Consider the following 24,705-nt stretch of genomic DNA (forward strand, 5'->3'; position numbering starts at 1 on the left):
CCAATCGCGAGCGCGCGCCGCGGCCTCCGCAGGGCGGCGGGACCCGGCGGGGGGGGAGCCGAGGCGAGGAGGCGGCGGCAGCAACGTGCGGCCGGGCCGGGCCGGGCCGGGCCGGGCACGGGGGAGCGGCGGTGGGTAAGGGCGGCCTGCCCCGAGCCGTGCCGCGCCGCGGGGCCGCCCCGTGTTTTGTTTCCGTTTCTCCGCGGTGCCGCCGGCCTCATTTCCGTTTCGGGTTCAAACGGCGCCGGGGAGGGGGGGGGGGACACGGAGGAGAAGCGGGGCGATGGGGGCGCGATGGGGCTTTGGGGGCGCCCGGTGCCCTCGGAGCCGAGCGCAGATGTCCTCCGCAGGGGGGCTCCGGCCGTGCATGGGGGCTCCGGCGGCTGTGGGGTGCGCGCCCCGCCGTGGCGGTGTGCTCACCGAGCGTACCGGGCGTTACAGGGCCGGGAGAGGAGAGGCCGCCCCGGGGGGACAATGGAGCTTCGCCCCTGACCGCGGAAGCCGAGCCGGGGAAGGCGCCGGTGTGTGTCGGAGGGGGAGAGCCGCTGCTAACAGGTGTCCGCCCTTGTCTCGGCGCAGGTCGGCGGCTGGCGCTGCGGACGCGTTCCGGCCTGCTAACGGGTAGGTCTCACAGCCTTACGGGCTGGGGAGCACAAACAGAACTGCAGCAGTCAGAAGGCTGCGAGTACCACCTTGTGTATTCCTCCAAATAAGTGCTACTGCTGCAGTATTGCTTCCACTTTGACCCTCCTAGCAAGCCAGGCTGTTTGAGTTCCCTTGTATTGAACTTGAGAACTCAGTATTATTCCTTAGAGAAGGCTCAGGAGGCTTACCAAGGACAGTGTATGCTATCAGTGCTTTCAAAAAAAGTAACGCAAGCAGTGGTTCTTGCATGTTTTGCTTCTATTTTTTTAGTGATTTAGGCAGTTGCTGTACTAGATGTCTAGCTGTGCATCTTTCTTGTGGAGAGTCTCTAAGCTGACTCTTGGCATGATAGCCTTCTCTTCTTTGTAGTTATTTCTGGCAAGCTAGTCTGCGTGTATTTGTGTAGTCCCATCTGAACATATGCGTGCTTTCAGCCTCTGCACAGTCCTGTAGCAACACGTTTCACTGGACTTCTTGTGAGACGTTTGTTTTGTTCTAAATGTGCTGCTTGGTAATGTTATCAGGAGTCTATTATTCGCTCTTTAAGCGAGTGAATAATTTTCCCCACTAGTCTTCTCCAAATTGTTCTATGACTTCACATATTTTGTTAATGTTATTCTTCCTCTTTCCACCCTGCCATCTCCCTTTCTTGCATTTGTGCTCAATGGAGCCATCTTTTTTCCTCTTCTGCTACCTGCTGTCTGTGCCTGCGCTCACCTTTTCTACCTCCCCAGTGTAGAAGTTAGGCTGTTGCATAGCATGCAAGATGCAACTGCGTAACGTAAAAAGGCAACCTGCCTTTGGAGATTGAGTGAACTGCTGCTAGTCCAGCTGCCAATTCAGAGTCCAGTCCACAGGGACTCCAAAATGTATTACCTAATTCTATACAGTTCCAGTTACAGGGTTCCTGTAACATTTACTCAATGCGTATGACTTTGCATTTACCAATCTTGAATATTTTCTTTCATCAGTCATTCTAGATCTTGAGTTCTTTCAAGAGTTCTTCAGATTCCTAATAAATAACTCATGAACATGTCAAAGAGCAGAAATTATAACCCAGCCGTTTTTGCGGCCTTGCTGGTAAACTCCCTTCCTCACAAAAAAAAAACTTATTCCTGTTGTTTTGGACTTTTACTTCTTTTTTTTCGAATTTGATTGTTAACACATGAGAGGTTTGTTTGTTTTGTTTTGTATGTAGTACCAGTTAGCTTCCCTGGGAGATTTCAGTAAGGTACTTTGCTCAAACGTTAATTTCCAAAAATCTTAACGGTTGACCAGCTCACCTGTAGCATCGGTTCCTTCAGAGATTTGGTTAAGCTTGTCTACATTCTTCAGAAACGGTGTTTCATTCTTTCCCATTTAGCATGAGGATGATATACGAAGTTAGGTGATATGGAAAGTTCAGTGAACCTATCCCTTACAGCTCAGGGGGTTTTCACAGAGCTAGATGTGAGAGTGGAACAGATTCTGGTTTTGGTGGTGAGATGTTAATGAGGTGCTGTTTACTTCCTGTCTAGCCCTCATAGCTTCTTACAGATCGACACCAGATACAGCACTTGATTTCTTCTGGTAACAAAACTAATTTTACATAATAGTGTTCAAAGGGCATGATGAGATGCGCAGTTTGAATTTTTTTTTTTAAACCTCTGTAAAACTGCATGACTTGTTCACTATTCATTTTGAGAAGAATTTAAGTCTCATATTAACAGTTGGATTTGGGATAAATGAGTCCATCAGAAAGAATGACTCCAGGACTGAAACCTTGCTAGCCTCTTCTAGCTGTTGTGAAGACGAAGATAATACATAGCATAAAAATATGCATTAACTTTCAAAGAACTTTAATAAGTTCTTTGGCTTATTCCAAAAGCATTCAGTAAGTAGGGATGCTTCCAAGGAAACAAAGCTTTGCACTTTGTGTTTATCTCTGTTTAGAGTCCTGAATTTGTCCCCTGGAACATTCGTATGAGAAACGGGTATTGTCATATACTTTGTGAAATCTGTATTAGGTTTTGTTTTTCCTTTCTTTTTTTTTTTTTAGGTGAATTCTTATATTTAAAAAGCTGCCTAGGTATTTGGTTTAAGAATTTAGGATAGTACACAAAACATTGTCTAGTTTTGTTTGTCTATGACTTAACGAAAAAAAATCTTTTCTGTTCATAGGTCTGTTTTCAAGACGTTTTAGCCATGACTAAGAGAGATGCAGAAGAGCTGATAGAAATAGAAATTGATGGAACTGAGAAACAGGAATGCACTGAAGAAAGGTAGGTACTGTCTTCACTTTTGGGGGATCATTAGGCTATGATTTATTTATTTGGTTTATTTTATTGATTTCAGATCTGTGGTTGCACACACTAAGTTCAGTTATTCAGATTTATTATTAGGTATTGTGTAATGCTTCAGAGATGGCCATGATTATGAAATAAGTGCAAGTGTTTCTAGCTAGGAAAAAGAAGTAACTTGAAACTGGCCGAAGTAACAGGATCGCTGTTATCTCCACATTTCTGCACTTGATCACTTCCATAGTTTTTCAGCTTTCTTGCTGGATACAAAGCTTGTCATTTTGCTTGTGCTCTCTTCAATTTTTCTTATGCAATTAAGTGGTGGTTTCTTGAAGTGGAAGTGTAGCCACTATTGGAAACCAGTATAGTGCTTTCATAGAATCGTAGAATGTTCTGAGTTGGAAAAGACCCACAAAAGATCATCAAGTCCAACTCCTGGCTCCATACAGGACCACCCAAAAATCAGACCATGTGTCTGAGAGCGTTATCCAAACACTCCTTGAGCTCCAGCAGGCTTGGTGCTGTGACCACTACCCTGAGCAGCCTGTTCAAGTGCCCGACCACCCTCTGGGTGCAGAACCTTTCCCTAACTCCCAGCCTGACCCTCTCCTGTCCCAGCCCCATGCCATTCCCTCGGGTCCTGTCACTGTCCCCAGAGAGCAGAGCTCAGCGTCTGCCCCTCCGCTCCCCTCGTGAGGGAGCTGCAGGCTGCCATGAGGCCCCCCCTCAGCCTGCTCTGCTCTGGGCTGAGCAAACCAAGGGACCTCAGCTGCTCCTCATATGTCTTGTCCTCCAGACCCTTCACCATCTTTGTATCCCTCCTTTGGACACTCTCTGATAGTTTTATGTCCTATTTGTACTGTGGGTCGCAAAACTGCACAGAGCAGAGCAGGACAATCCCTTCCCTCAACTGGCTAGCCGTGCCATGCCTGATGCACCCCAGAGTACGGTTGGCCTTCCTGGCTGCCAGGACAAGCTGCTGACTGCTATTCAAAGTGCCATCAACCAGAACCCCCAAATCCCTTTCTGCAGGGCTGCACTCCAGCCTCTCATCCCCCATTCTATTATAATCTTAATTGCCTAAATCCCAAACCATTTTATTTATCTTTTCCTATGTTCTTAATAGTTCTCTTTCTTTCTGCGACTTTCGTGTCTGTAGAGTGTGTTTACACATACTGAAAAATTTTCAGTTTCTCCAGTCCATTGCTTTACTGTTATTCAGCATCCCTTTTTTAAAGGAGCAGAAATGATATGCTGTATATTGTGACTGTATTGTTAACAGGGCCCTGTAAACTGTAGATATGAAAGTTGACTTTGCTGTAGTTACCTCAGCCTAGTTTTTTCTTCTGAGAGCTTCCCTCCTAATTTTCACAACTGTTCTTGAAAATACAGAGATGCAGTTAATGCATTTGGAAGAAATAACTGAGGCTGGTAGATGACCTGCTCTGTAAGAACCTTTTCTGGAGAACTGTTTCAAAACCATTCATTATTTTTTCCTTATTCTGAGCTCCTTGTGTATTTTTATTACATATGACCTGACTGTGTCCATATACTTTCAGATTTCCTCTCTGTAAATTGTTATTTCGGAATGCCTATGCCAATAGTGTCATCAATTTAATGCAAGACAACCATGATATCTAAATAATGTTTCCTTCAAGGTTACATGTTGCTGTAGTTCTTTCTGGCATCTCTTGTAGGTCTTAAGCTTATCCTTATGCTGATTGGTTAAAAGATGTGGATGGTTATTCTGTATGAGAGGGGATATTTTCTTTGTTCCCTACCTGTTAAGTTTTTGTATTTGTTTTTTAACATGGATCTTTTAAATACAGACTACGGAAGGTACTAGAATTATTTTACTCTACATGCAGGTTAACAATGTACAATGTACAATTAATCATAGCTTTGTATCTTGAAAACACTGTTTTGAAAAGAATTTAGCCTAGCTTTGGAACCATGACATGATTTTTTTTTTTTAAAAAAAGGAAGAGTTACACAGTTGTAAAATCAATGGGACCAAATTTGGCAATTTACACTCTACCCAAACTAGGAGTTTCCTTGTGTGGTATTAAGATTTCATAATATTACATTGTTTTATGTAGCTTATTTCTACCTTTATTTTTTTAAGCTATCCTATACTGTCTGTATTGTGCATGTTTTGTTAACATATAGGTAATGATTTATTGTTTTCTTTTGGTACTTAAGCATCGTTGAGCAAACCTACACCACAGCAGAATTTGTGAGTCAAGCTATTGATATCAATGAACCAATTGGAAATCTTAAGAAGTTGTTGGAACCCAGGTTGCAGTGTTCCTTGGATGCACATGAAATTTGCCTGCAAGATATCCAGGTAAATTGAGAGGTTATGGCAGATTTCAACTCTTACCAGAGAAACATTTTACTTTGTCCCCTTCTTCCGTTGTTCACAGAATTCACACTTAATTTTGTACATTGCAATATAGTGTTTAATTTTATGTCAGCTTCCTTATCATCAAATCATTTAATATGTACATGCTATAATTCAGTATGAATAACATCAAAAAAACTTTGGGGGCTTATATTTTATAATATAACCTGAAAAGAAAAAAAGGCACTAAGTGAAAGATGTGTGAGGGCAATGACAATACCTGTATAAGCAAAGACTTGATGTATCCCACATCATTTGTTGCTGTCCGAACATCTGAGAGTCTAATCTTGTTTTGAATCTGAATAAAGCAGGAAGATTTTTATGGTAGTCAGGCGCATAGGTAGCACAATATTTGAAAAAATTCCCTGCCCACCTATTTCTACAAGCATCACCATATATTAGACAGTATAACTGCCCAAGGTTTAACTGAATAAGAGTTTGTTATAACATTAAGACTAATACTTTTGTTTGTTTGTTTGCTTTTATCAAGCTGGACCCAGATCGAAGCCTTTTTGACCAAGGAGTAAAAACAGATGGAACGGTACAGCTCAGTGTGCAAGTAATATCTAGGCAAGGTAAGCAGTTACATTTGTCTGTGTTACAGACTGGTTAATACTGTAGGAGTGCTTGTGAGCAAACCCAATCCTCTACTCTTTCTAGTTGTAAATTGATGGTAATATATTTTCAGAATGTCTTTTTCATTGTGTGCTGTGGCCATACGTAGAAGTAATTAAAATAAATGTCATGAACTGATTCCATGCAAAATGTCTTAGGAAACTTTGTATCAATTTCAAAGCAAAATATATGGATCAAATAGCTATCATTACCTAAGGTATAAGGCTTTCATTAAAGGTTAGTAGTCACTCATATCAGACAAAGTATCTAAGCAAGCAAAGGATTTTCGTCTAGGTAGGCAATGGTGTCATCTCTGTGAAGAGTACGAGCTCGTGTATCTTGTGAATTATTAGATTATGAGAGTATATGTAGTTAACTGAAAATGAGTATGAAAGGCTAGGATCACTATCAGCTGTTTTCTTTGGATGGGAGCTTGGGGTAAACCACTAAGACGGAGGGGCATTTAACAGGTTGGTAGGTATCTGTTGATGCATGTCTCTAGCTGTTTGTAGCACCAATTGCACCAGGATTTCCCGTTGTTGAATCCCCAGCAATTAGTAGCTTTACTGTTCTTCGTGTCCTGTTCTTCTCCTTTGCCCCCTCGATGTGCCTGGGTCGAAGGACTGCCGCCACTTGCTGAGAACAGTGTCCATACTGGGCTCTGGGAAACAGCTATGGATGTTGCTGTATTTTGAAGTCATCAGTGGAAACAAGTTCCTATTGCAGTAGGGTATCTTTGATTATCTGTTCTTGAATTAATGACATCAGAGTACATTAGCAAAATTTGGGGATCACATTTTGTTTTGCTGTTACTTCAGCACAGATGAGACAGAAGAAAGCCTGTCTGTTTAAACTGTACTCAAACAGTGTTCGCTAGGACTGAGGATTTGTATTTAATGCTAAGTGTCAGGTGTCAAGTGCTAGATTGAATCTTCAGTTCCCCATATGTAATAGGGATTGAAGTATCTTTCTTGTTTCTTTGTTTTAAAAATAAATAGAAATATTCTTCAGTTATTGTATTAGAATAACTGCTCTTAATTCAAGTCCAGTAGCTCGTAGTATGCAGTGCTCAGCCTTCCAATTTCAGAAGGATGCAGGTGATACGTATCTTCTCACTACTAGCTTCTATTTTCTTCCTGTGCTTTCTTTTTTTATTTTAACATAAACGTGAGGTGCATGTCCATATATGTAAAGGAGCTTTTTTTTTTCCCCTTGTTAAAAGCAACATCTTAGTATTAAGTACTTTTGTATAACATCAGAACAGTCCTCAATGTTGTTTTTCAGGTCATGATACTTGATATGTGAGCAACTTTTAAGAAATCTGCCTATTGAATGTGGTTAAGTATAGCAGAAAATGACAAAATAAATGGTATGGATATAAGTAATGTAGAGGAGATGAACTTGTTACTCTGACTGCAGTGTCCCTTTGAGCTAGAGGGGAAAAAAACGATTCTTGTGCCATTCCTGTATTTGTCTTCTGCTCTACAAATGAGGTCTCACTGAAAGATTTTTTTGGCTATTTATTTATTTTTCCCCCAGCTTGTGTCATTTTATAGAATTAAGCTAGTGATATTCACTGATGTTAATCCTTGCTCTGGAGTGGACTCATATTTCTTAAGAGACAAGCTGTTATGTCAGTTCACATGTTTTATCAGATTTTGGTTATACATCTGTAAATTCAAAGAAATAAACACCAACTGGAATCTAGTCTGTTGTAGCTCTTCTGTAGTATTTCATACAAAGATATCTTATAATAAGTTATGGCAGATGAAATATTAGCATAAATGCAAAAAGGTTGCAGTGCACTTAATAGATTGGCATTGCCACTACTGCATAATGTTTAAGGTTGTGGTTTTTTTTACTTCCCCTGTTTAATCTTTTTACTAAAAAGGCCGTTCTTTCATTCCACCTTGTTTTAACTACTTTCTCCTATTTTGAAGAATGGATATGTATGTGGTTTTCCTACAATTGTGGGAACAGCTATTTTCGAGTGTAGCCCTGTTCTGTTCTTCTGTCAAGTAAGCTTCTTGCAAGTCTATGGAGAGATAAGTAACCACATTGCATCATATATCAAAGAATATGAAAGAATCTTTAATTTTGAAGGCCTCCATAGAGAATATTTTTGACTTTCTTTTATGTAGACACGAGTAATACCAGATCAAGGATTTCTCCTGCTTGTCTGACTGTGGATAATATCAGATTAACGTTTTGCCAACCTTAAACTGTAAAGGTTGATTGGTGTTTTTTCTTGAGATATGCTAAAATTGATTCTGACCTTTTATTTTGCTTATCCCCCCCCCCCCTTTTTTTTTTTTTTTTTTGGAAAGGAAAGGAGGAGAAAAGGGGGGAAAAAAAGTGGTGAATTCCAGTGCTTGGTATGGTGCAGGGTGAAATCTTTCTTTCGTTTTCTACCTCCTTAATCACCGGAGTAGAGGCAAGGTAGAATAGGAATACTCATCACACTTGTTGCTCGGTGATGATCTGTGGGGGACAGGTCCTAAGATTGAAGGAGTTAACAGTGGCAGCAGGGAATGGCAATCTGTCAGATTGGTTTAAGCAATAGGAGAAGAGAGACCTGTATTATGTATCTGGGCAATGTCGTTTTGCTTTGTTTCTTGTTTGTGAGGTATACAAACGGGTAGTTCAGTTAACTTGGCATTCGAATTGTTCACATACCAAGTACAAACTTGAACAGGTCAAGGGAGTATTTGTGAATGAAAGTATCTGTAGCTGCTCTTTGAGCACAATTCTTTTACGTATGCCCGAAGCACACCTGCAAGATTAACATTTTTCTGAACAGATGCTGCTCCACAGACTTTCTGAATGCTTGACGTAAGAAGTTAGTGTTCAGCTGCTCCCGGAATTTCTGAGCAAGTGTATGCACGTAGCTGTGCTGTATTTACAGAGATTTAGGACTAAGCAGTGATAAGGATGGGAGGTCCTGTGCATTTAGGTACCTGAAGACTGAGTCCTGTTTTAAGTGTGTAACTCCTCATGTGACCATGTTTTCTAAACTGTTTTAGCAATAACTGGACTTTTATTATTTTTAGTATGAAAAAGAAGGATTCGTAAGGGTAGCGTGAACCGTGCTGATTTAGTTTAAAGGTGCAGTTTGGCTAATGCCCTCTCTCTGGCTGTAGTTAATACCAGGCATGTAGAGAACTAAACCAGGTTGCCTGCAGATCAGTCCTACCCTAGGTTGCAGTGAAGGGGCTTGTATTGGAGGCAACATTTAGACGTCTTGATAGCTGAACTCCATGAGTTCTTGTATTTTTCAACCAATTTATACTTCTGAGATGTGACATTGTATACCATTGTGTCCCACAATTTACATGCTGTCCACAGAAGAGAAGACATAAAGACTGGACATACTTTCTTATAAAGCTGATAAAGGGAGAGATGTGAAAACATGCAGACAAAACCAGTGAATTCATTTTGATCTCATGTTGCATTAGATTACATGGCATACTGTTACTTCACAACACTTCTAAGCCTATTCCTCTACAGAAATTTATCACTGATCTCCATGTTTGTATTGTGGATAAAGCAGTAGATTCACAGTTCTTTTGACATGTAGTTATTTGACAGATAGGGAGTTATTTTGTGGAGCAATAGTGAACTGTTCCTCTCTAGAAGCTTTTTTCTTCTCTTTTGAAGATCAAAAATAGAACCGTAACCCTTAGTGTTTCCCGTACCCGCGTCTATCTTACTTTCAAACAAGCCTGTGCTGAACCTTAAGCTTAGATGGCCTACTTTAAACACTTACTGTCCTAAGTGAGGTCCTTGTTTGCTTTATGTTCATGTTTGTTTCTTCATCTAATCCATCGCTTACTGGTTGTGTACATCTCTTTTCACTTCCGTAATTTCATATTGCTGTATGTTGTACCCGTTAATTTATTTTCTTTGCTTCACTGGGCCTTAGAACTTTTTGGTGTGAATCCGTTGCATAAACATTAAAACAGAGTAGCTCTGATATTTGCAGTCTGGTAATCAAAAGCAGAAGTAGGCCTGCAAAAAATGATTTGAAATAATAAGTTATTTCTACATAGCTAAAAGTACATTCATAAGTAGTAAATATAATAAGGAGCTTTAAGTTTGAGTGTCACTTCAGGGTAGACTGCTCAGCATGTGGGTCCATGTTTTAAATACACTTAAAATGAATTTCTTTAAAGGAGAAACAGTACTTTTCAGCAGAGATTATTGTACAGTTTTAATTAGGTTTATAGAGGAATAATACCAGAAGTTTATCATACTTAAGGAGACTTTTCTTAAGCTATTTTAGCGCTTGGAAAAGATGCTGAATTGACAGCACTACGAACAAAATCTATCTTGGCAAATAACAGGTAACAGACAGCAAGGTTGTCAGCAGCACAGTTGTCAGTTTTTTCAGAATGTGACAATGATCAAATCACCAAGAGGAGGAGTACCTCATTCCTTTACTACAAAGGGTAGTATTTGTCTTGCATCCACAGTAACTTTCTGATAAAGGAGAAAAATAAACCCTTTCTTGAATCAGAGTACCAAAAAGTACCATGTTTTCTAATTGTAATTTTCTCAGTTGATTTTGAATCTAAAATCACGCAGTGGGAGAAGAAAGTATATTTAATGTTCATGAGCACAATGAAACGCACCAGACAGTCATTTTAACAGCAAAACTATGGTTTTACCCCAAGTGGCGTAGGGTTAAAAAAGTGGGGGGGGGGGGGGAGGGCAAATATAACTGACTTTGTATGTCTTCACAAGTTTTCATTAAACCTTGCAGCTGAATAAGATGTACTTATGGTCTTTGTAGTTTTCCCTTTCTAACATTTGTCTCAAGTTAAATTGCTGTTAAAGTCTACACTTATCAAAAAGATTTAGTTTGTTCTCACCTACACTATGGGTAAGTGTTCCATTTATTCTTCTTTACAAACTGAGTAAATTGTGGTTTTAGATTTTAAGGCAGTGTCACATACAGAATCAACATGTCACATTAAGCTTTAGTATCAATTAGGAGGGACACCAAGTAGTACCTCATGGCACAAAATGCTGAGGTTATCCTAACAGTGTGACGTTCTGTGAATCCTCCTCGTCAACTACCTAACTCTAGTCAATGTCTTTAAAGTCAAAATAAAACAATAAAATAGAGTTTTACAGATCCACACACCCCTGGAAGTGGTGAAGGAATGTGCAGACATGTTTGATGTAAATCTTCTAAAGAAGTGCATTTGTTTTTGTTGTTATCATGGAAATGATACATCAGAAAAATGAAAAGAAGTTAGTTTAGCATATTATGATGGGCAAAATCTTCTATACAACATCAGAAATTTGGTGAGGTACAAGTTGGACAAAATGCATTCTCGGGAGACCACAGAAGGGATGGTGACACAAAGCATTAGTGGCATTACTGAGTGAGTTCTTTGTTGCAGAGTGCAGGCATATCTTCCAACTCCGCAGTCAAACTTCTTAAGTGACAGAACTAAAACAAAACAAAAATGAATAGCTGATAAAACTAAAAATTGGAAGATTTTTTTTAAATTTTCTTTTAACTTGCTGTCAAATGCACTGCTTCCTGCAGGACACTTTGAGAGAAAATGTTAACACTTACGTAGATGGTGGGGAAGTACTGTAAAGGTTGAAAGTAATACCTGTTGGTGGGGGGAAGGAAGCAGATGCTTGTGTTTTTTTGTTTGTTTGGGGGGTTGGGTTGGTTGGTTTTGGCTCCATATGTTTCTCAAAAAACACAAATTTTTATGTATATGCCCACATGCTCATCCATACAGAATTATGAAAAAAGATGAAACTGTAATACCAGAGGAGAAAAGAGGGACAGCTTTATATTTGCTTTATATTCTGTATAATGGACTACATAATTCTCATTTAGGAGACTTGCAGAAATACAGTGATCATTCTTTTCAATCACGCTTCTTTCCTAAGGATTCTCACACTTACTAATTGCAAAGCTTTTAAACAATTTTCGTTGTATTTGCATTATTATCATTTTGTTTGTTCTATCTACGCCTAGGGATAGAGCCCAAGTTAAACATCCTTGAAATTGTGAAGCCTGTGGAAACTGTGGAGGTAGTGATTGATCCAGATGCTCATCATGCAGAGGCTGAAGCTCACCTTGTTGAGGAAGCTCAAGTGATAACCTTAGATGGAACAAAACACATCACAACAATTTCAGATGAGACGTCCGAACAGGTGACACGATGGGCCGCAGCACTGGAAGGCTACAGAAAGGAGCAGGAGCACCTTGGGATACCCTATGGTAATAATGTTTGGTTGTGAGGTGGGCATATGTTGGGGTAGGGAGTGGTTCTACTGGGGTTTGTTGGTTTTATATTTGGGGGAGAGGTTATATTGGGGGGGGGGTTGCACGTATTTTTCATAAATGATAATTAACTTTACTTATATAATTAAAGTGTTCTGGTACCTCTGAGGAGGCTTGTTATGGTGTGGGTAAGTGCAATACAAATATCTCTGCACAGGAGAAAGCTAAAGAGAATCATCATCAAAGCTTCAAATACTTTGATTAAAATGATGCTTTTTGCTCCAGAACCTTCTTGTTGTTGCAGTTTTCAGAAAGCAGTCTTTCTTCCTTCTCCTTAAAAATGTGTATGTTAGTGATAAAGCTCTTCACACGTCTGAAGTTGAATTGTACTCTGTAAGCAGACTTGCAGAACTGGAGTGTGTTTGAAAAGGAAGGTGCTTGAAAGTGTTTAAAAATTCCAGTGAAGTCACAGGACTGTGCAGGACATGTAGCTAGCTCTCCAGTGTCTTGAACAAAAGTACTGTGATTTTAAATAGTATAGGAACTGGAATAATGTTGAATGAGTTTAGAACTTAATATTTAATTGTAATGCCAAGCAGATCAATGTATTGGAGGAGGACCATCCTGATATGAGAGACACCTACTCTTCTTTTGAAACTGAAGACCCATGGAAAAAAGAAAACATGTCATTTTGTGTTTTGAGGAATGTCATGTGTAGTTCTGATGTAGAAGCTTTTGCTAAAGAAAATCCCATTTTTTATCCCTTCCATCTGTCCACCAAGCCACACCACTCCATCAGCATTTTAAGGGTAGTCAACTTTCTACCCAGTCAGATTGGGTCATGATAACTGTGTATCTCCTTGATGTTACATATTTACTTTTATGGAAGTTATTTTATAATTGAAAACATACCATCGCAGGACTTTGACTGAATATAAGCACTGACTGGTGTAGAAGCAGGCCCTTTAATTTAAAAAAAAAAAAAAAAAAGGAAGATAACAAGAAACACCTACATAAAGGTTGAAAAAGGTCTTCAGAGATGGTCACATGGAAAAAACAAGCGCTAGGTTACTCTTGTTTGAACCCTGTGGGTCGATAGCCATGCATATTTCATTCTTGTAAATTACAGTAAGGACTGCCTCTGTACCCTCAGTGCTGAGGAACTGTGTGCTATGCAATGGGATGTATTTCAGTTTCATTTCCCTCTTTTTTTCCAGACCCTGTGCAGTGGTCAACAGACCAGGTGCTCCACTGGGTGGTGTGGGTGATGAAGGAGTTCAGCATGTCAGACATTGACCTTAATGCACTCAGCATTCCTGGGCGTGAACTCTGCAGCCTCACTCAAGAGGACTTCTTCCAGCGAGTCCCACGTGGAGAAATTCTCTGGAGTCATTTGGAACTTCTTCGAAAGTGTATGGGATATTTTTCTGTAACTGACTTTACTTAATTCATTTTCCCTCTTCTTTTATTTTTGCTTAAAATGAAATGAGCTGTGAGCAGCTCTTTTTTCTCCGCTTCATATTAGCAGTATAAATGAGGGCATCAACACAAGATAACAGGAGGTATTACTGAGAATGTCTGCTGTTACAAAGCATGTCTGCATACTAAACAGTTTCCCCATTTTTCATTAAACTTCATAACTAGGAGGGAGGAAGTAGTGACGGAGTCCTTTTTTTTTTTTTTGTAAGATTCTTAATTCGTGCTTCTCCTGAATTGGACAGTTTTATAATTAAATATTGATTGTGAGTTATTTAATGTACATCTCTGTCTCACATAGAATTGAAGAGTATTAAGCATAGGCAATGAAATCCTTAGACTGTGCACAGCCTGACTGATAAGCGATGCATTTGTACGTGCATTAGTATGCTTTTAGATTTACCATGCTTGAATATAACTTGGCAGAATAAACTATTTCAATCTCAATTTACATTAAATAGCTAATGGCTTTAGGGGATGAAGAATGAAAAAGATATTTTGAAATTCATCATGGACGTACTTATTTCTGAAAGTTGAATAACAAACATTAAATGTTTGTACATACTTATAAGACCATGAGCTGTGCATGTCTCTTGCAAACTAATACAAAGTGTTAGCTTTTTTTCCCTCTGTGAAATATGAAAGTTTTTGATATTCAAGTGAAGATGAAGGTAGACTTGAAGTTTGTGGGTTGAATAAGAACTTAACTGTTCTTCTTTCTGATCTGCAGATGTGTTGGCTAGCCAAGAACACTCTGGAGAAATAGCAACCGTTACTATTGATCAGCGTAAGTATTTCTGCCAGCAGTTAGTTTATACAATTAACCGTTTGCAAGTTTGGCACTATGCTTTGGTTCCACACCATAATGGTACAACAGTCAGAAAATCACTAAAGAGAGTAGTTTTCTTTAAAATGCACCCCCCTTCTCCTCTCATCAAACTAAAAAGCAAAATTTTTGGTTTCTCAGTATGTTGTTACTGGCTGAAAGATGTTGTATGACGTGAACTATGGAAGTTTCTAACCTATTTTGTACGGTAGGATTTGTGGTCTAGGGATACATATTTGAGGACTTGAGAGGTTTTGGTATTTTAGGTTATATATTGCATTACTGAATGGATAAATTAAAATTTATCAATTCTGATTTCAAAATAAAGCATTTCCAAAAAGAATTGAAAGTGTATGAAAGAGAGGACTTGTATGGAAAGCAATACAAGGAAAAAAATATTTGAAATTTTCTTCTAGTTGTAATACAGTGTCGTCAATTATTAAAATTGATCAGTTTTCAGAAGACTTGTAAGCAGCTTACATATTACATAGATGGACTATGTATTCTCTCCTGGGTTTGTGTCCTGGGTTTGTCCACCTAAGGTGGGGCATTTGAGTCCTCTTACACCATTGCCATAGCAGGTTATTTCATTGCTGTTTGAATAGCAAATGTGAAGGATTGCACAGTGACTGTAGAGAAGATTGCATTAAGGTAATTCATATGGGAACAGCATAAAATTTAAATTAAAAACATGAGATTTTTTTAATGGACACATCTATAATGTTATATTTACAATGTAGCATCTTTACTACAACTCTAAAACCAGAGTTTCCACTTTAAGTGGAATTTTTTTTTTAATTCTTAGCATTGTGATTTATACAGCATGTATCTTTTTAACAATGGAAAAAAAACCTAGCTCCTAATATTATAATGTAGATAATAAATAATACATGCCTATGCATCTGACGTTTCTTTGTCAGCAATTTATAATTGATGTTCTGCAATGTTTTCTGCTTTACAGCTGTGCAGATTATTCCAGCATCTGTACAGCCTGCAACCCCGACCACCATTAAAGTAATAAACAGCAGTGCAAAGGCAGCTAAAGTACAGAGAGCTCCAAGGATCTCTGGGGAAGATAGAAGTTCCCCTGGGAACAGAACAGGTATTGTCTACATTATTTTTAAAATGCAAATGAGCTAAATGCTCATTAATTTGAATTATAGTTTTGTAGGATGCATCCTTGTCACTTTGGTTATGTTTGTAGAAAAATCCATATAGATACAAAAAAGGGACTGTTACCTACAAAACATATCTCAAGCACATGCAAACTCGGCAGGTTCGTTAGCTCTAACAGACGCTGTTAACGTGGTCCCGCAGCTTTTGAATCTTCCTGACATGGAGCAGATAGAGCTAGCCATAGTAAATAAAATGCCCACAATTGTTTCTCTTCCTGTAGCTTAACGGTCTGTCCTCTCAAACCATTGCATGGCACTTACTCCAGCATTTAACTTTTCCACCTTCCATTTGCAGAAAGGGGAGAAAATAAACTGTATGTTGCAGAAACCTAGCCTAGCTACTGCTTGATCTGTTTGCCTCCCCCTGTCCAGCTCTGACCTTCCTCCTTTTTGATGGCCTCAGAATCTAGCAAGCTTCAGATGTCTGTTCTGTTAAGTGAATGCACCTTTTGGAAAATGGCAAGCTAAATCTGTAGTTTATTTTCAGAATTACTGGTATTCATATATACCCTCTGATCATTAATAACTCATGTAATTCTTGTTTCTTGCTATCATTTTTGCTTTGATTCTCTCCACTGCTGCAGATCTGTTAAATCCTTTGTTCTGTTAAATCCTTTTCTTTTTTTAGCCTTTTTTTTTAAATTTTTTTTTTGAGAAAGTCTATTTGGAAGTCTATTTTGTTGTTCACGATTTTTAGGCCCAGAATTTATTATCTTACATCAGTGGGAAACACTCTGGGTTTCTTCTTTTAGGCATTAGGTCTGCTATCTATATCTCATTGAGAATTCAGAAATTTAATTGCATATACTTGAGTTAAAAAGAAATGTAGTGATTGTACGCGAAGGATGTTATATTGACTTAAGCTGTGGTTTGTGGGTATTTTTTGTTTTCCTATCGCTAATATGTCACGTAGAAAGTTAGAGAATAAACGATCATTGGAAAAAAATATATGTATTTGTATGTATGCCTGAAGAGGAATAAACAGATTGTGCTAAATCTGTTCTATTTCAGGGACGGATGTGTGCCTAAATGACTATTTGTCACTTTGTTTTCATAATTTTTTTCCCTAAGTTATAGAAACAAGTATATGAGAAGTCTTGTTTTGCATAATACTCAGTTTCTTTTTGCATAGACTAATATTGGTGACTTTGCAAGGAAGTACTGTGGTGTTTTTATTGTAGAGGAGAAGAAATTTTCCTTCCATCATACGTTTTGTGCTTATTTGCTTTAATATGTTGGTTGAAAACTTTTAGCCTTGATGGGAACATAACAAGATCCATTTCAAGTAGTACTTTTTATTCCTCTTTCAACAGGAAACAATGGCCAGATCCAGTTGTGGCAGTTTTTATTAGAACTTCTCACTGACAAGGATGCTCGGGACTGTATTTCTTGGGTTGGTGATGAAGGAGAGTTTAAATTGAACCAACCTGAACTGGTTGCACAAAAATGGGGTCAGCGCAAAAACAAACCCACAATGAACTATGAGAAGCTTAGTCGGGCTTTGAGGTAAGAAACTTTAGAAACTGATCAGGTCTAAAATGTTTTGTTTCCTCTTGACTACTTTTTCTCCAAGTATCATAATGCAAGTCTTGGGTGCGTTTTTTTTAAGGGGATAAACAGATCCTTTGAAGATACTCCTTCCTATTAGATCATACTTTTCTTTGTAGCAGCTAGTGCAATGATTTCTTGAACATTTGAAAACTTTTTTTCAAGATTATTGAACTCTGACATGACAGTCAATTTGTGCAGCTCACAAATATATTTATTTTTCTGATGCATCTTCAGCATTTATGCTTTCACTAGCATGCCAAACTATGCTCATTAATGGGGAAAGATGCGTAATATGTGAATACTCTGAATTATTGATTTATATTTTGCAGTTTATTTGTTCATGTTCCTCTTGCTTGTGTTATGGTATAAAGCAGATATTCTTCTGTAATGATTTGTTTCAGGCTGTCTTCATTCCATCGTGATTTCTGTAGTTTGACATTGGTGAAAAGAATTTGTATTTCTGAATCACTGTAGACAGTGTAGCTGGGGAGTGCGGAAGAATGCGAATAGATGAATTTTATACCTTTTTCCCAGTTAATTTGGTCTCTGGAAGCACTGGAAAATTCATCCGAGTTCTCTTAAATAGTTAAGATTGAGTTTCGTATTCAGATATGGCTAAATCTATTTCTCTTGATCAGTTTTCAAGAAAGGTATTTGCGGCATTAAGCAATAAATATTTAAGCAGTTTTAAGAACTCTCTTTATATGAGTAAAGTTGTATATCGGTTGAAGTCAGATGCAAGATTTACTTTTAATTATTTACACTTTTGGCTACATTATCCTTCTAGAAGGAAGTAAACTCATCTATCATTGTTTAAAAAAATATCAAATTCTCTTTAAATATACCTCTGTAAGAAATGATGCTAATACTGGGGGAGGTTGGAAGCTACTGACTATGCCATTCATGGTTTTATAAAGAATGACTGCTCCCTATCTCATTTACATGAACAGGAGGCATGAAAAGAAATTGGCAAGCAGCAAATATATAGCCTATACCTTTTATTTGTCTTTTAACTCCTTTAGGCGCATTATTGTAGATGTCTAAATGATTGTATGAGTTTGAGGCAGGTGGACAAATTAATGAAAAAAAAATACCTTGAGGGTTATTAAATACAGAAAGGTGGAACTCCTAGAAGTTCTTGAGCCCCAGGTCTTTGAAAGCAAGGAAGAGCATTATATATCTTCTCTACTTTTATGCTTTTCCTTAGGCATTTGCTTTTGGTTCGTTGGAGTAATTATTCTGTTCTAGATAGATTAGATCTTAAGTCTGCACTTGTATGGCTGTCCTTGCAATCTTAATATTTATATTTTAAATTAGAGCATTACTTTTTTCATAGGATCACAGAATCCTGTGACTGGGAAGGGCCTCAGGAGGCTTGTTGTCCAACCTGGCACAAGGCTGCTCAGGGCCTATTTCTGGGCAGATCTGGAATCCTCCACAAGCCTCCACAACCTCACTGGGCAACCTCTCCCACTACTTGCCTGTCCTCTGGGGGAAAAAGTCCTCATATCCAGTCTCAACCTCTCCTGTTTCAGTTCATGCTGTTCTTTTTCTGTTTTTTCTTGTCCTTCTGCTGTGTGCCATTATGAGGAGTGTGGCTTTTTCTTCTCAGTGACCTCTCTGTAGGTATTGGGACCTGTCTAACTGGTAGGTCCCTTTGAAGCCATCTCTGAGCTAAATAGCCCCGTTCCTTCAACCTTTGTGCAGTGGAAGTGCTCCAGCCCCAACTATCACGAGGGCCCTTGACAGAACTTGCTTCAGTTTGTCTGTTTTTCTTGTACTGGGTAACTCAAAACTGAACGTGGTATTCTAGATATGCTCTCATGAGTGCCAACTGAAGGGTAGTGACTTCCCTTCACCTCTTAGCCGCACTTTTATTTGTGCAGCCCAGGCCACTTTGGGCTGTCTCCACCCCCAGGACATGCTACTGGTCCGTGCTCAGCTTGCAGTCAGTGCATGTGCCCAGGGCCTTTCCCCTGGTAGGTAGAGCTGCTCCCCAGACAGACAGTCCCCAGCCTCTATCATTCCAATACCATTCCCATATTTCCTGCTTGCTTTTCTGAATCTATTCATTTATGCACTAAAGGTATACTCAAAACTTTCTGGAACATCAGATCGTATAAATGATGCTAATGGTTTTGGGGTTTTGTCACCAAACTATGCAGAAGATCTCAAAGGCAGCTGAAGAACTCTGGGATAATACTCTTTTCGCTGGGATATTAAACAGATGTCTGCATAGTAATTTGCATAAATCACTATTAGAGAAGTTTTGCATTTATATTTCAGTCAGAATTACAAAAATCACATTCCACAAAGTTTTGCCATTTTGGCAGCTGCGTCAATATTGACATGTTTTCTAACACTTGAAAGTCTGAAGGGATATTTAATGCCTCTTACTACTACTGAGATAAACACTGTTGTCAAGCCAAACTTTTATTAAAACAAAAATGGTAATATGTTTTGTTTACTAATGTACTGAAATCATTATGTCAATTTTGATTAGTACCAGAAATGATGTTGATATTAAATGTGCTAAATTTTCTGCCCAGCTGCAGGAAAATCAGGCAGTATCTTCCTGAAAAAAAGGAATAGCAGCTTTTTTTGTTACATACAAGTCGGTGAATGTTCTAAAATCAGCATCTGCTTAATTACCCAGTAGGGAAGTGAGACTTGAAGAGAAAGAATTCATCTCCTCTATTATTCTGAAACAAAGTGCTCGTGCAACTCCAAAAGATCCAGCAACTAAGAATTTCTAAACTTGCATGGGTATTTTAGCTCTTTGTTTGTGGTTTTGAACAGGCAAATGCTGTAACCAGAAGTGTATTCAACATAATACTAATATATTATGTAATACTAATTCAACATAATACTAATATATATACCAGATATATATATTGTATAGCTTCAATCCTAATTGGATTGTTTCTATCACGAGATGTGGGATTCTTGAGTGGTTTTGGCCCTTTGCATAAATACTGAATTTGAAGTGTCCAAAAAAATATAGTTTCTTTCTTAGTAACTTACCTACTTTCCCCTAGACCTCGGAAACTGAAGTTAGTCTTTTACTTGACTCGATTTTGATGGTAAATGAGAAATATCTTTACTGTACCAGCATGTCACTCAGAGGGTTGAGTTTTAGGCAGTCAAGAAATCTGGGCTATCTTATACAACATCTGGGTGATGGTTTTGAGGAAACTAAATTGTGTGGTGGTTTTTTTGTTTTGTTTTGTTTTGTTTCAAATTTATCACAAGTTTGTTAAGCTCATCAAGTCCAAGTTATGTCCTAACCACTTAGGTTTTCCTAATGAGAAATAAAATGTGCATTCAATTAATCCCTGCAGTCAGACAAGAACAGCAACAAAACTGTAAATGCTGGCTTCTTTATTTTATTGGTATTAACCAAATACTTATACTGTAATGTGTCTTGAGTGCAATGAGTCATATAGGGTTTGTTATCTTTTCTGCATCTCTGTTCAGTGTGATAACTCTTCTGTGACATAAGGTAAAAAGTGTTCATAGTTAGAGAAATGATTTTTAGTTGTAAGTAAAAGCAGAGGATGTTGTTTAGCAAGTATTAACTATAAAAAAAAAAAGTGTGCTTTTATAGTTCTGTCTTTAAAAGTCACTCTCTCACTTGTTTTTAGTAGTGTAAAAACCACAATGCTAATTTTCAAGCTGTTTCCAACATAAACAGTTTGTCTCGGAAAAGCAGAGGTGAATAAAGAAGGCAAAGGACAATAATGAGGGAGGAGATAACATTTTTTTATTAAGGCAAAGCGCTATATAAACTTTACCCCCTTATCCCTGTAAGCTGTTTTGAATTTCTCCAGCTTAAAAATGGTCTTGGTGCTTTCTACAGTTTATAATATAATTATTGTGGTTTGTTTCCACCTAACATATCAAGGTGCAGGGAAAACTTTCAACCTTCTTCCCTTTTCTTATGGGAGGAAAAAAAAAAGACTAAATGATATCTCAGCATATGAAATCACATGAGAATATTGATGTCCAAAGGATTCATGTTTTAGCGTCCAAGTGTCGCTAAGTAAGTGACTGTTTATGGAAGTTAGAGATGCTGAAAACTTAACTTGATTTTTTTTTCTTTTTACAGATATTACTATGATGGAGACATGATCTGCAAAGTGCAAGGCAAGAGGTTTGTCTACAAATTTGTCTGCGACTTGAAAACTCTCATTGGATACAGCGCAGCAGAGTTGAATCGGTTGGTAACAGAATGTGAGCAAAAGAAACTGGCCAAGATGCAGCTTCACGGCATTGCTCAGCCAGTTACAGCAGTAGCACTAGCTACAGCATCCCTGCAAACAGAGAAAGATAATTAAGCACTAGGACCTAAAAGTGGGAGCCTGAGGCCTTTCCTGTATAACCAGAGCAGTTGCTCTTAGTTTTATCAGAATTTGAAGCTTCTTCTGTTTCTTCACAGTACAATACAGTGCATGATTTTCTACAAAGAACTGGGATTGCCATAAATTTGGATCTTTTAACAGCATATGTTTCAGTGTAAGTTAAGGGATCATTGCAGCTTCTGCAACTTTGAGTCAGGGCCTCTGTGGTATACAGTCTGAAATTGGGGAGAGAAGTCGAACTGGTCAGTGTTCTGTGCCCACAGCTCTACGAAATATTTTTTGCAGTGCTTTTAACAAAAATGAAGTACATACAGTAAGCAGGCTGATCAGTTTGTCTGGATTCAGTTCTTTCCAGTCTTTTGTTCTCTGCTGAACTACTAAATGGAATTTGATGCTTTCAAAGTTAAACATGTTCATTATTCTCATTTAATCAAGCAGAGTTGAAAGACATATTAAACATTACAAAGCATTAGGTTCTTAAAATGACTTCCGTGTTTATAAGCAAAGCAAACTAAGACTAGACCGAACTGAAGATCTGTGCTGAAGAAGGAGATCCAGGTTTAGATCTGGCTTAGGTGAAAAGCCAATTATGAGTATTCGTTGTAATATGTAGATAATATGCGTATATGAGGGCAAGTACTTACCTGTTTTGAAAGACATTGTTGATGCTAGACATTTAACAAAAAAACAACTCCCCCCCCCCCCCCCCCCATCAGGTGATTCAAAAACTTGAAAAAATATCCCTTGCCCAAAGAGTAGTTTGCTTTGGTGGTTTTTTTTTAATGCTCTGTTCTGCAAGGTGCTTATACCTGCATGGTAGTCAACCTTAGTAACTGAAGACCTAAGTTAATCACAGTCAGTAGTCCCTTCCTGTTTAGAAACAAAATGCAAATTGGAAATAGTTTTAAAGAGAACTGAAGTTCGATTTCCAAATTATTGTACAGTCTGACATATATAGAAATACAAAGATGTGTAACTTTTATTTAAAATTAATTTCTTTCTGAACTTCAAATGATGTTTTTGAAGCTTCATAAGCCAAATGCATGCTCCAGAGCTGGGTGCAATTCGAAGTCTGGATGATGAATAGAAATAGTTGGAATGTAATCTGAATTCTGAGACACTAGTATAGAGAGTAGTTCATGCAAATGTGCAGTAAAAAGTAGGCTGCAATGTTTGAGCTTCTATACTGATGCCGATTGGACTTTCTTTTGATGTCTGAAAATAGCATGGTTTTGTTTTGGTTTTGCCCCTTCATGTTATTAAACAGTGTAAATATTTACATCACAAGGCATATTTTGCAACTTTTCATAATTGACGCCCCCCCCCCCCCCTTCCCAACACTTCACAGTTAATTAAAATGAAAATGGTTAAGGGAAAGCCTTTAATTCTGTGAGAGTGAGCTACCCTTAAACCTTAAATCAAAAGTGCTTGTACAGAGAGTTTCTAAACATAAAATTTCTTTATACTGAGTAGTGAGAGCACTGGGCTGTTGCTCTTGATCTGAAAAGGAATGGTCATGCTTGCAGTCAGAAGGCAGGAAATACAGAATACTCTTCTTTATGGTTATTTTAAAAATGTATTGAGGACAGACTTGTTTTGTTTTATAGGTGGATGTTCATCTGCAGATAGCTTTTGATACGTTAGAAATCTTGCATGCATTTCTAGTCTACTTTTTTCGTTACCTCCACAGTTATAACATTTTCTTGACAATAACATTTTCTTGACAGATTCTTTCAATAACTCTTAATATTGTTTTCTTTCTTGGGTGCTTAAAGCACTCCATCTGCTAAGCATGTTGGCTTTTTTTTTTTAATAGTTTTTTTAAACCCTGAGCAAAGTATGTGTCTGTCACAAGAGGTCAATTGTCAATCCACTTCTTACTGTTAAAATAGTCTAATTCCACCAGTTGGCAAGTGTTTGAGGTGACTTGCGCAAATAGATGTAGATTTGCTTACTAATAATAAGATAAAGCTGATAGTTCAGTGGCAGCAATGATGTATATAACACTGCTCCATTACTAAACAAAAGTCCAAAACAAGTAACTAGTTATATTTAGCAGAGTTCATGAAAGGCCTTTTAAAGTTAAAATACAGTACAAAAAGAAGAGCTTAAAATATTTTTACTAAATAGAACTGGACTGCAGTAGGATAAACTGATAGCAAAGTTGAAATGTAATATCAATACTTTATCCCCCTGAATGTTCTTATTACATGATAAGCCCTCTAGGGAGAAGTTCTGATATCACACTTTCTTTGTAAATACATCTGATTATTATTTTGAAGCTTTTCAGTGGGTATGATACAGTCCTTTGGTTCTTTATTGTGGGATCATCTGCTTTTCCACCTTGTTCTAATTGGTAAAGAAGAAATCTTTTAAACAATTATAAAATCAGTCACATTTTCTGCAGCTGAGGGAAAAACCTGTGACTAACTTGATGTCTTCAATGAAATAAAAGATGTAGGATATATTGTCAAGAGTTGTTCTGTTGCTGCCAGAAGGAAAACACAGAAAGAATATTCCCATTTTTTTGTAAAACAGAAGGTTTTTTGCATACTTTTTACTCTTTAAATAAAGACACTTATACTCTGCTAAAATTATGTATTTCTTCTGTTTTGCATTTTTTTGGTAATTTTACACGAAACAATTATTTTCTATTTTTACTCTAAAATATTTGTGCAGAAAATGTCAATATAGTAAAATAAAAATGTTATATGGCTAATGCTTGTTTACTTCTTAATTTTTCAGAAAGCCATCTGTAATGTTTGTGCGCAAACAGTTTAAGGATTAATACGTGCATGTCATTCTCATTACTTTTAAGATCACAAGCTAGTTAACAGCAAGAAGGAAAATTACCATATTGTCTGAAGATGCATTGTCTTTGACTTGATACGTGCTTCTGTTTCCACCTTAAAACTGGCACTCAGTATGCATCATTACTGTAACAACTTTCTTTAACATCTTAATTGTAAACCTCAAAATGGTGCTTTTATAAAAATAATGATGGAAACTTAACAGTAGGACAAAATGGAGCCAGGTAAAGCAACAATGTTATGTTTTTAAGGGTATTTAAATTGGAAAGATTAATGTTGAACTGTAAATTGAATACCTCACAGCAAGGAA

The 24,705-nt window shown here is 38.0% G+C and overlaps 1 protein-coding gene across 5 annotated transcripts; it reads left to right on the forward strand.

Moving 5' to 3' along the window:
• The first annotated feature begins 28 nt into the window (after positions 1 to 28).
• GABPA (GA binding protein transcription factor subunit alpha) lies at positions 29 to 24,179 on the forward strand. Of its 5 annotated transcripts, none has more exons than XM_035545626.2 (11): positions 29 to 131; positions 442 to 621; positions 2,806 to 2,906; positions 5,127 to 5,271; positions 5,819 to 5,903; positions 11,948 to 12,193; positions 13,414 to 13,608; positions 14,403 to 14,459; positions 15,460 to 15,600; positions 16,987 to 17,179; positions 21,333 to 24,179. In XM_035545626.2, the coding sequence occupies exons 3-11, from the start codon at positions 2,830 to 2,832 to the stop codon at positions 21,559 to 21,561; spliced, it is 1,368 nt and encodes a 455-aa protein (XP_035401519.1). In that variant the 5' UTR covers positions 29 to 131; positions 442 to 621; positions 2,806 to 2,829; the 3' UTR covers positions 21,562 to 24,179. The 5 variants fall into 5 exon arrangements, with proteins under 5 accessions (XP_035401519.1, XP_035401518.1, XP_050567012.1 ...); XM_035545625.2 differs by having other exon boundaries at positions 31 to 135; XM_050711055.1 differs by having other exon boundaries at positions 51 to 131; positions 580 to 621.
• The last annotated feature ends 526 nt before the right edge of the window (positions 24,180 to 24,705 follow it).

The sequence above is a fragment of the Cygnus atratus genome, chromosome 1 (assembly GCF_013377495.2).
Source record: "Cygnus atratus isolate AKBS03 ecotype Queensland, Australia chromosome 1, CAtr_DNAZoo_HiC_assembly, whole genome shotgun sequence".
Taxonomy (NCBI): domain Eukaryota; kingdom Metazoa; phylum Chordata; class Aves; order Anseriformes; family Anatidae; genus Cygnus; species Cygnus atratus.

Bases quoted from the DNA above. Each gene is read 5' to 3' on its own strand.
- GABPA (XM_035545626.2), top strand. From the start codon at position 2,830: ATGACTAAGAGAGATGCAGAAGAGCTGATAGAAATAGAAATTGATGGA. The intron at 5,272-5,818 runs GTAAATTGAGAG...GCTTTTATCAAG, and splicing joins TTTGCCTGCAAGATATCCAG to CTGGACCCAGATCGAAGCCT. The intron at 15,601-16,986 runs GTATTGTCTACA...CTCTTTCAACAG, and splicing joins TTCCCCTGGGAACAGAACAG to GAAACAATGGCCAGATCCAG.